Source organism: Leptonychotes weddellii, chromosome 8 (genome assembly GCF_054177405.1).
Source record: "Leptonychotes weddellii isolate Sample4059 chromosome 8, ASM5417740v2, whole genome shotgun sequence".
NCBI lineage: Eukaryota > Metazoa > Chordata > Mammalia > Carnivora > Phocidae > Leptonychotes > Leptonychotes weddellii.
The window spans coordinates 81,495,842-81,508,123 of NC_138376.1; the positions used below are offsets into that span (position 1 = coordinate 81,495,842).

General features: G+C 38.9%; 1 protein-coding gene across 3 annotated transcripts in view; it reads left to right on the top strand.

The window, feature by feature from the left end:
* SOBP (sine oculis binding protein homolog) overlaps positions 1 to 12,282 on the top strand; it is a 162,332-nt gene that overhangs the window by 37,197 nt on the left and 112,853 nt on the right. For all 3 annotated transcript variants that reach the window (XM_081828754.1, XM_081828752.1, XM_081828753.1), the window contains one exon: positions 4,678 to 4,829. In XM_081828754.1, coding sequence (XP_081684880.1) covers positions 4,678 to 4,829 — 152 coding nt within the window. The remainder of the gene's footprint in view (positions 1 to 4,677; positions 4,830 to 12,282) is intronic.

The following is a 12,282-nucleotide window of genomic DNA, read 5'->3' on the forward strand; positions in this document are numbered from 1 at the left end:
ATTATTGGCTCTGGCTCCTTGTTTAATGTTTAAGTGGCACTTGCTGGTGAAAGTTCAGACAGAATGTTTGCAGCAAATCCAAGTCTCATAGTCATAAAGAAATAAAGGCTTGCATTGTGAGCCTTTAAATTTTTTTGAAAATCAATCAACAAATACTGATTGAATAACACTTCAGCTATCTCCTCAAAGACATTTTGACCTTTTTGATTTCATTTTCTTTGTCTTTTAGCATGTCATGGAGCAGGGCGCTGTGTAAGTAGCAGAATCTTGTGAGAGCTTTTAGTCCTTTTTGCAGAGAGAAGTCTGTGTGGATGGCATGTAATCTCACGCTTTTAGAAAGGCCCTGGTCTCTGAGATGTGATAGCCAAGAGCTTGGGCTCTGGAGTCTAGGCGTTGTGTGTACTGGCTCTGTGATTTGGAGTAAATTGCTTATGTTCTAAACCTCACTTTCCCCATCTGTACAGTGGGGATCAGTTAGTATTTGCCTGGGGGGCAGTGGTTGTGATTAAGATGAAATGATGGATTTAAAGAACTTTGCACTGTGCCTGCCACCATTAAGTACTGAATAATGGCTAGCTATGATTATTTTCCTTTTGGCTCAGTGTTCCAAATTTTTCCGGGTCTCCTTGTATGTTCAGTTCTAGAACATACAGAATTATACAGAAGCTTCTATAAGACTCTGTAGAGGCTTTTGAACTGGATTGCCTCAAAATTTTTGGAGTTGAATTATTCCAACAAGGTCTGCAAAGAAAGCAAACTTTAACCCTAGTTTCTTGCCTGCCTTCCAGGCCATGTCTTTATCTGTGTTCTTAACTATAGCTACTCTGACAAATAGATTGACAGAGCGCTACCCGTGCTGTACTTTCCTTTCATGATGTGGAGAACACCCAGGAATCACTTCAGACTGCCTTGCAACTTGTCTCAAATATAATTCAAATCTTGAAATGATTATCTAGATGTGTGCATTCCAGCAACTGTTGGAGGAGAGAAACATCACCAGCAAATACTTTCAGATTTTGTCCTCAGTCTTGGACTCCCATGAAAGTTACAAAGGGGTGGTAAATCTACAGTTTAATCCCTTGGGGTCCATTAAGACCCTCCTGATTTTCTTTGTGCTCTGGTCAGGTAAGCTAGTATGCATGTTTACAGTCAATTCAAATGCCCCTAGAATGCCACCGACCAATGGCCATCCTTATTTTTGAAAGTCACCAGATAAGGCAATTTCTCAAACAACTTCAGCAAGGCATTCCAGAAATGCTTGATCTCATACTTCTCTGCATGATGATAAATAAATACAATTTTGATTTCATCTCAGAGTAATTAATCTGAACTTCTCCTTCTGGGATGTAAAATGGAGTAATGTTCTAGAGCTCTTTGAACATTAGATTGGAAAGAAAATGCCCTAAACATTTTGCTTAATTAAATCCTAAAGAGGTGGTACAAACTTTTCATGATTAATAGAAACATGCATATTTATATGATATTATCATATGAAAATTTTATCATGTTATACAAACCATTCGCCTTGGGAATGTGACTTAATGCTGTAAATATTTTGCATTTGGTGTTGCATTGTTCATTATGAAAAATACGCAGGCTAATGGCTGTAAGGAAAAATCTGTTATGCCACTCGTCTTTGAGGTAATCTCAAGTCTTTAATGGCACAGACTTTAGTCTAAATATAAGATAGGAAATCAGGTTCTCCCTAGTTCAAAGAAATATTTTTTTAAATAAATAAGTATATATTTTTTACAACAGATCAAGTTAGAAAAGCTAAAATGCTGGGGCCTTCTATTTTGCCAATGTAAAGCATGCACATAATTACTGGGTTTCAGATTAAAAAAAGAAAATGTGGTTGTTGAAATGAACCTATCCCTTTGGTTTTAAGCACTTAAGAAAAACTCACTTTGCTAGGGGTGCAGTCATACACATTTAAGATGGGGCACAATCTCATGTCTAGGACCAGAATTTTGAGCTAATGTTTTAGCTGAAAAATTAACTTAGATAATTATAGTTCTTAGTTTCTTAAATATAATGTGAATAAAAATGGCTTTTATAAGACTGGAGTACCTGAGATATCTGAAAATGTTTTCTCATCTTTGGAGCACTAGCTATTGGTAATGGTTCGATGACAGAAAAGGAGAAATCCGATGGAATTTTTCCGAAGTGTTTGCCTTTATGAAATGGAATTTTATGAGAAACGGATGGAAATACTGAATTATTTAACAAGACAGATGCTAACCACCATTCTAAGAGTTTTCCAACTGCCACATACAAAACAAAAGTGCACAATTTCTTTTGTCTCATCTTCCCACATTGTTACTTTATAGTATAAATGATTTATAAAAATAATCTCCCTTAAAATTCTACTTTTTGTTTCTCTGTTAAGTCTATTGTAAGAAAGTATCCTTGCCTCCTCTTAAAAAACTGACTAGCCAGTCAGCCTGTGCTGATGGAGGGAAGCGTGAGGGAGATTGCGAGCTGCCCCTCTCCCCAGCCTCCTTTCCTGCCAGGCCGTGTGCCCACCTCCTTAGTGCTTTGTTCTCTACCCTTTTTCATCTCAATTTTAGTCCATTATAGTGGATTATTTTATTTTATTTTATTTTATCTTATCTTATTTATATCCATTAAAGATCTAGAAAGAAAAATTTTAGGTTTTGTTTCCCAAACGAGACAATTTAAGGGAAGGAACAACAAGGGGAACCTAATGGTTGTTCTAAAGCAGCTCCTTAGGAAGGAGGGGGGGGTCTCCTTTTTGAACTCTCAGGCCAAATAATTTCCCCCATAAAAATTTCTTTTCCTTACAGATTTCACCAGAATCAAACATATTGCCAGCGGATCCTTTGGGAGAGTTCTGCTGTATCATCTTCTTTTTTAGGACTTTAAGATTTTAAAGCAGCGAATCAATTGGGAAGAATAGAAACTCATAGTTCAAATTAGCTTAGGAATGACAGATGATTATTTTTAAAATATGCTATTTCTAATCTAATTAAGAAAAAAAACTCCTTTATACTCTGAGGTAATTGTAGAGTTTGGTTCAATTTTCATGTCTATAACATTTCATGTCTATAGGCATTTCATGTAAAATGTCTATATGTAGACAGATGCCATACTAGAAACCATATAAAATATAAATAAAGCTTTCTTTGACTAGAACAAATTATGAAATGCAGTAATTGTATGACATTTGAATTCATGTTATGACTCCATTTAAAGAAAGTTATGTTACCAAAAATGTTTGATTAATATCAATGGTCATTTTTACACTGTCTCATTTGATAATTAACAATAGATCACATTATGTAATTTGTGGAAAAAAAGTGGTCATTAAAATGACAATATTTATTCCATTAAGGTAAATAAAATGCTGCACATAGTTCTGAGTGATGATACTCAGGGGAATAAGAGCCGTATCACTGCACTACAAATTAGTTTGCTTCTAATTTTGCAGGCTGATGACCGCACTGCCTCAAACCAAATCTTTTCCCTGGAAATGGAATGATTGCATGACAGACTCTGTGAACCATGAATATGTCAACAACTCATGGACCAGGCCTTGCTTAGCAATTAGTCTTTGGGGGATTTTATTCAGAAATCAGACAACACTATACCAGAGCTTATTGGGGATTTTGTGATTACCATTCATGTCTGGAGCATGAATCTGGGATAGTTAAAAAAAAAAAATCCATAAAGGAAGGAGAAATGTGGCTAATAGTGGCAATCAGTCAATGTACACACATTGTCAATTGGGAGGACCAGAAAACTCAAGATATAGCAAAAGTCCCTAGGAGGCAGCAAGAAAATATTTTATAGACTTCTAATTAAAGTCTCCTTTTATTGCCCCCACCCCTAAATGGGCCAGTATTTCCCAGACTTCATTCGTTTGAATATCACTGTCACATTTTTGTCATAACTTGTTATCATCTGCATTATGATTTACTCAATATATTTTATTATAAACTGACTCACTTTTAAAAACCTCTCTTCACTTTGAGCAGTAATATTTGTGATATCATGGGCTTGTTTTGCCAGTTAAATTTGTTTTCTTCTCTTGCAAAGGAAAAGAAATGCAGTATTTTAATTATTGAAAATATTCGCATGTCACTTAACATCATTCTGTACATCTCCATGACATGGGTAGCGGGTCCTGCAGGAGCTGCTAGGACTACCAGTCTAGCCGAGAATGATCTTTATTGCTGTCTGACCTCAGGTCTCACGGCTGAAACCTCCATTACCATCCCTCCATTTCGGCATTAGGGCATCACATTTGTGGGTTAGCACTTGGGTATCCCACTTAGTGTGGATCTCACAGGCTTTCAGTAGTACCTTTGAAGAAACGGGTCATTTTACAAGCTTCATGAGTACCGAGCCTGGTTTAACCAGGTAGAATATACATTTTTACCAGGCTAAGAAGCCCTGGGAGCCCTCCTGGGTGTGCATTCATGCTCTGGATTTTAAGTAAATGATGTTTTTTGGAGACTTAAGAGCCAACCAAGAAAAAAAAAAGAAAGCATTGAGTCTTCCTTTCAGGAGCTGGCTATCCTACAGAGGTCAGAAAGTGGTGAGGTGCAGAAATTAAAATTAGACCTCAAGTAGCTCTGTCAGGCTCAGGGTGTGTCTAAGTTTGAAGGGATGTTTGCTTCTGATATGAACATTTTTCTTATACTTTTATTATAGAAGATGATGTGTCAAATGTACAAATAATGTGTGCCTGGTGCCAGAAAGTGGGAATCAAGCGCTATTCCCTGAGTATGGGAAGTGAGGTGAAAAGCTTCTGCAGCGAGAAGTGCTTTGCAGCCTGCCGACGAGCCTACTTCAAGAGAAATAAGGTAAGAGCACGTAGAGAGAGGAGGCTATGCAGGCCTCCCAGACCATGTGCGCATGTGCCTCCTAGCTTCTAGCTGAAAACACTGTGCACATTTTACTTTTTTTTTTCTGTTTTGTCTGTTCTCCTCTGTCATACTTAACCTTTCGGAATGAGGAATCCCCTTCTAAGTGTAACCTGTTCTTCCGTTTCTCTGTCTTGATGTTTGAATTCTGAGAGGGTGAATGAGAACCGGATGAGGAGGGACACTGTGATCGCAGCTGAGTGACATCCGAAGTGACAGTGTCTCTCCAGCAGTAGAGTCTATAGACTAGAGTCCACGGAAGATAAGTGGTAGAGATTTCTTACAGAGGCCAAGGAGCGAGCCACGGAAGTGTGGCCAGAAAGCTTTAGTCCACACAATTTAATATTTGTTCCCAATGGGAATATTGCTCTGGCTCTTTACAACCTGATCCACAAATTCTAATCAAGAACCACAAATTCTCATCAAGAAGAATGTCAAGTCTCTCTTGACGCCTTATGTGCAAGTTGATTGATATTGAGAAAAGGTGAAATAATGAATACCTGAACCAACATTGCTCACACAGCCAAGCGTTGGTGAGCAGCATGGTGGGTGAACACAGGAACAGCCATAGTTAATCAGTTTTTGTTTTGTTTTGTTTTGTTTTAAGACACCTCAGATCTGAAAATGTCCTTTTAGAATAGTATTAGCCACCATTGATGAGAAATGGAATGCATGATGTTTTTACAATAGCACACACACATACACGCACAGCTAGTTCCTTAATCTTTAAAGAACCGCTGTAGCATTTTGCCACTAATTACTGAAGTAAATTGCTAGTTCTTGATTATTTTCCATTGATCTGTAAAGCTTCCTTAATTCATAAAATTGTCCACATTTTGCTAAGCATTTCCATTTCCTAATACAAGATCGAAATTTGTCTTTTCTTGAAGCAAACAATTTTATTATCATTTAAGTCTGATATTTGCAATCCTGAAATGCTAATCTCGGGTTCACTGCATTGCAAGAAGCACTGTTGCAGCAAATTATCTCCTGCAAATTTGGGTCACATCATTCTGCCAAAAAACATAATGCTGAAAGAATTAGGCTGCAGGATTCAGCGGGGTGGAATTTTAGTAGCAGTCTCTAAGAATTAGGCTCATAATCTTCACTGAACAGGGAGGCAAGTAAGGAAATTGTTTGGAATTCTTTTGGGACAGTCAACAGTTGAGTTCATTTTCCCTCGGGAGGGGCCAGTGAGACTCCAGAGGAGGGCGGTTAGAGCGATGCATGGGAGACACGTTTTGTTTTAATATAGGAGGATTAAAATGATCTCTAAGACCCCGGGGCTCCCATTTTGAACGCTGAGCACTGGGGTAACAATCATAGGAGTGGACCCAGTGCTTTCATCTTCAAAGCCCTACTTACCACAACAAAATATTTTGCATTCCATCCCAGAAGATGGCTAGAGAACAGGGGTTTTTGTCTTTTTATGGTTCTGAAGGATTATGGGTCTGAATCTTGATGGATGGCCTGTAGTGAGGAAAATCAAGCCAGATGAATTTGTCAGAATCCTGGTGATACATGTCATCTTTTGCAAAATGATTTTACTTTAGTAAGCCTCTGAAACAGCCCAGAATACCATATTTATATATATAATACCATATATAAAAATGTATATCATTGTAAATAACATGTAATATTACATCATTATAAAGTTTAAGGTCAAACTGAATTTAAACTTCCATAGCATGCAGTTTTAAAAGATGGATAAATGGGAGCCACGATAAGAATTAGTATTTGGAATACTTATGGCAGGTAAAATCAGCGGGGAGGGGTGGGGGGGAGGACCATTACCTTTCACTTCCTGCAGGGAGTTATTGGGGTAGGTCTTTGAACATCCTGCAAAAGCTGGGAGTCACAGTGGCTTGAAGTTTAGCCAGTGACTTTGACAGCTGATCCCAACAGCCCATTAGTGTACGTACAATACCTGTCTTCTCTGCGATCTTCATGCTTATTTATGTATTCCAAAGCTCTGCCACACTAAACCTTCTCATTTTTCAAATAGGGTAATAAACTGGTCACATCGCTTGCTGGATTCTTTTTTTTTTTTTTTTTTTGAATTTTAAGAGTGTTATCTCTGCAACAATATCCTATTGTATTACAATAAACATGTACAGCTGCTGCATTTCTGTTAACTGATAGGATTTTGTGGTCATTTCATTTAGGGCTTGGGTTTCCTAATGGATTGTATTCGATACCAGTCTCCATCCTGCCATTTCTAAGAACTGCTGTAACAAGCCCCAGGGTGTTCCCCACTGAAGACAATTGCAAATAGCTACTTTCCTTGTGTCATTTAACCAAGTCTTTAGTCCTCATTATTAAAATTGTGGACTTTCTTAATCTTAGAAAAAGGGCAAAATTCTTCCCATTCTGTCATAAAAGATTTTCTGGCTAAATTCTGCACTAAATTTTAGATATTCAGAAGGGGATGGAAAACAGTGAATAATGTGTGTGTAGAAGAGAAATTTGCCTTAGGTATAATGTAGATTTTAAAAAACATGTAAAGTTAACTATGCTGTAAATTATGCTTTATAATGACAGCCCGCTTCTTGGTGGATAGCATGCTGGGATCTAAAAATGGTCTCTAAGTTGAACCCAAATTGCATGCATAACTTTACAAAGAAAAATCCTAGTAGAAAAGGTAGCTAATTAGGACCCGTATTCAGCTGACCTCTGTTTTGTGTCTGAGCAACACCTGCATTTATGAATGTAAATTGGACAGCTGTGCTATCCTCTTCACAAATGCTTGGGTATGGAGGCAGGAATTGATTTGCTGCTAAAAACAAGGACAAAAATAGCCTAACTCTCAAAATGAAGGCCCACTGAAAATTGGCTCTTTAAATTTCATTTGCTTCTCCGCCCTTCCTTTCTCTGGGTCTCTGTGTCTGTTTGATGGAGTAGGTTAAGAATGTCATATCCGTCTCTCACAAACCCTGGCCCTATAAAGTAAGGTGGGGTAGACTGAAGCCAAGTTAACCCTTTATGGCATGTAGTTTATATTTTTAAACCGAATTTAAAATTTTATTTGAAGAGTTGTTTGGATCGCTACACGTATGTAGGCTTTTTTCAAGATGTTTCTGTTAGGAAAGGACTGTGAGTCACAGCTGTATTCACTTAAGGAACCTAACTACTAGCTTATACATTTCAGGATGTTGGCTCTAAGAAGTGATAGTGTTAATTCATAATTATATTTTGTAGAATCCTTATCCCCAACAGGCTCAATTGCTGGCTTAAAAGTTTTTTGAAACAGTGGGTAAGAAAAATACTTTTGTAATCTATGGGCATTGGCCGAACAATGGTATGTCAGTCTCATTATTCGATGCACTGGAGACTTTACAGGGAAGCAAGAGCTTGCTCTTTTCCCAGCCCCTTTTTGAGGCCACAAGTAGAGAAGGACTTGAGAACATTTCTAGCCTACTGATTCGCCTAGGAGTTGGAAAGTTGCAGAGGTGTCTTAGTGGTTTTGCAAGAGATGCTGAAGTGTTTTGTGTAACAAATACCAGTTTTACTTTGCACAATAACACTTAAAATATTCTTTCCTAAGGGAGTATGCCTTGTAACCATTATCCCTTTAAAAACAAGAGTAACACATAAGACCACAGTAGGAGTCATTTCCAAATATCACATGTTTGGTCTTTTTCCTTCTGCTTGGGAAAATATCTTGTTATCTAAACTAATGTCCAGAAATCAAGGAGGAAATAAAAACTCAAGACAAATGGTCAACGTAGGCAGTGTAAATGATTGTTTATTTTTTCTTTGTTAAGATCTTAAATTTTAGTGTTCTTTATGGGTTCCTGGCATTGATATTTTAGTAACAGACACAATTTCCTAAAAACACCAAAGTTTTGCTTCCTTGTTCTAATTTTTCTGTAATTTGAAACAAGAAAAATAGAAATACTTCTTCAATACCATGTTGCTGTTCCCCACCAGACCATAGTGGGAAGTAAGCTATGTAGATAAGAGATAACAATAAGGATGAATTAAAGATTAAAAGGTTATATAGACAGAAACAACATTTGCAAATCATGTCATTAAATCGCTAACCATGATAATAATAAATATTTAAAGAGGGGAATATTGTATAATAAAGCATTTATTTCACTTTCAAATGATTTCCCTGCATTCACAGTGATTTCTTCTTAGAAGAGATCTCTTTTGGAAGATCCATAACTCATTAGCATGTATTGTATTATTTGAAGACACATTTTATTTAGACTATAGTAGTCCTCCCTTATTCCTGGGGGATACCTTCTAAGACCCCCAGTGCATGCTTGAAACCACGGATGGTACTGAACCCTATTGATACTATATTTTTACCTATACATACATACCTATGATAAAGTTTACTTTATAAATTAAACACAATACAGAGATTAACAATAAGAACTACTAATAAAATAGAACTGTTATAACAATGTACTATCATAAAACTTACGTGAATGTGGATTCTCTCTCAAAATATCTTGACTGTACTGACCCTTCTTCTTGTGAAACTGTGAGACATAGACATTGTGATGTAGTGTTAGACTACTCTTGACCTTGTGGTGATAAATCAGGAAGATATCTGCTTCCAGACCACAGTGTACCACAAATAACTGAAACCAAGGAAAATGAACCATGGATAAGGGGGACTACTGTATTGGTCTTTTTATTAAACGTGAAGATATCTTGGAAAAGGTTCTCAATTTCAGACTTCATTACCTAGTAGCACAGAAGAAATGTGTGACAGTTGCCCTGCTTATCTAGTGATTAACCTCTCTACTTTGTTCCCTTGAAACACCTGCAAGATTTAATTTGCAAAATAGTTATCATTCATGAAAGTTTGGGGAAGGACATTAAGAAATTATTTGTAATTAATGTTCTTTGACTGCCTGAATCTCAGGCCACAGACTCGCTTTTGCCAGGTGCTTGCAAATATTCTCGATGGACAAGTAAATGTGGCAAGGGAAGCACCAGAGTTCTTCCTGGAGGTTCACCTGGTTTTTATGGGGCGTCAATGAGCCTTTTGGGTCTGTCTACCTCCCCCAGTCTGCAGCACGATCGCTCCGGTCTGCAGTGTCTGCTGGATCTGTGCTGCAAGCCTGTCCACTGGGTGCATGGACGGTGGCCCCCTGTCCCCCACAAGGCTTCAGTCTGTAGGTCAGTGGCTGAGTTCCTTCTCGGTCACAGCAAACAGGGGCGTCCTCAGAAAGCTCTAGGGAAAGAACAACAAACCCAACTGTTCTCTCGTTCTGTGGTATTTTGAAATATGGAATAGAATATTGATGAGCGGCTGCAAATGAGAACCTATGAAAAAAGCAATAGCAGAGGAGGGGGAAGGTGTTAGCCCTTTGAAACACATTTGGGGTGGGGTTCCAGCAGGAAAGTTCTGAGCAGCGAAGTAAGACGTCGAAGTAAGACGTAGGTCAGGTTAAAGTGATTCCTGGGCTCTTGAAGAAAGCCAGAAAGGGTTCCAGGGCAGAACTTCTGCCGGTTGGGTAGGACCCAGTGCCCCTGGAAGCCATCCGAAGCTCGGGCGGGGGAGAAGCATGTGATCATGTATATCAGAACACGTGAACACCACTTAAGAAGCACTGGTTTAAGGGATACCTGGAACACAAACAGAATGGGGTAAGTGCGTTTCTACTGCAAGAAAGGAATAGCACCCCCATTTAGTTTTTAGTGGGCTACATTTTGGAGGTTGTGGGGAAAACAGAGAAATAATTCTAAACTGTTATCCAGAATGGATGTCAACTTCTGAATAATATTAGATATTTTAGACTAAATATGAAGAGATGATTAAAACTCCAAATAGCTTCAAGCCCCAGTGTTTGTTCAACATTTCTTTTCAGTGCACAGAACGGGGGGAGGATTTTTCATAGATCTGAATCTGATCACCTGGGGGGGTCAATGTGCAGGGCTATTGACATATTTTCGAATGTTGATTTTCAGACACAGTCAGTGTCTGGACATCCTTCTAGTGATAGCTAATGCTATACACTTAAATCAAGTTTCTCTCATTTGAACTGCCGGTAATTATCCAATCCATCTCAAAGGCACGCTCTCTTTTAACATTAACCACAGCGTCACATTGCATCAGCTGCATTGTGTTCTGGTGAGTGCGGCTGCAGAGTGATGAATGCGTGTGCCTCAAGTTCATAGTCTGGCTGTCTGGTGGGGCAGTGGGCAGTTCAGGAAACAAATGATCAGGAAGGGTTCTAGTTATTTGGGACATGCTTTCTCCTTATCGATCCAGTCACTTGCATTGCCAACTTTCTCATCTTGCTGCTAGCGGTATTCTTGGTTTATCGGAAGAACAGGCATTTAAAGAATTATCTAATGGGTCGTTCTGATGTGCTTCTCTCATCCTGAGCTACATCCAGCCCTCTTTGTGCCAGACTTGAAAAGGAAGGTGTCATGAGACCTTATTAATAAAGACCACAGGAGGGAGAAGTTTTTAAGAGTACTTAATGCCCTGTGCAGAGAAACCAAGAGAGAAGGATTGTGCATTTTCCTAGGACCGTAGGTAGGCTGTTAATTCAAATGCTTTGTTAAAAATATGAAGTATCTTGGGGCGCCTGGGTGGCTCAGTCATTAAGCATCTGCCTTCAGCTCAGGTCATGATCCCAGGGTCCTGGGATCGAGTCCCGCATCGGGCTCCCTGCTCAGCGGGAAGCCTGCTTCTCCCTCTCCCACTCCCCCTGCTTATGTTCCCTCTCTCGCTGTGTCTCTCTCTCTCTGTCAAATAAATAAAATCTTGAAAAAAAAAATGTGAAGTATCCAAGACAGGCCAGGTGGCTTGCCTTGAGATATTTTAAGGTAGTAGTTTCAATGCAGAATTTTTCTCATACACTTTTGCAATGTCTGGTCACAAAAGCTAGTACACCCAAGATGGCCATATGCAGGAGATGCAAGCTATAGGCACACCTGTGGTCTTTATTCCTCCCCTGTCTCAGTATCGCCGTCTGGCTTCTGCACACAGAAGCGAACATGTGAACTGGGCAAGCCATGTGCGCTTATTTGTTCCTTGGGCTCTTTGCTCTTTGTTCATATTATCACAGATTAGGATGGAATAAAACGAAGCTTGTTGTAGAATGCCGCATAATTCCTGCCCCAGAAGTTGAGCTGGAGAATGGGGAATTCCTTACGTTACAGTCCACTCTTAGAGCGGCCATGCACACAGTGCAATCTAATGTCTACTGACAGACTGCCTTTGGAGGTTACAAACGCCAATCTGTTGCATTCTCTGTAAACACAGGCTGTGGGCCAGAACTGGGCGCTCCTACAAGCATAAGAAGGCAGATCAATGGTTTAATGAATCCATAAAAGATGCTTGAACTCTGCTGCAATTTACTGAGCACTCTAGTTAAATGAAACTCCTGTAGTCTTTAACAAAGAAAGAGATAATCAGTGG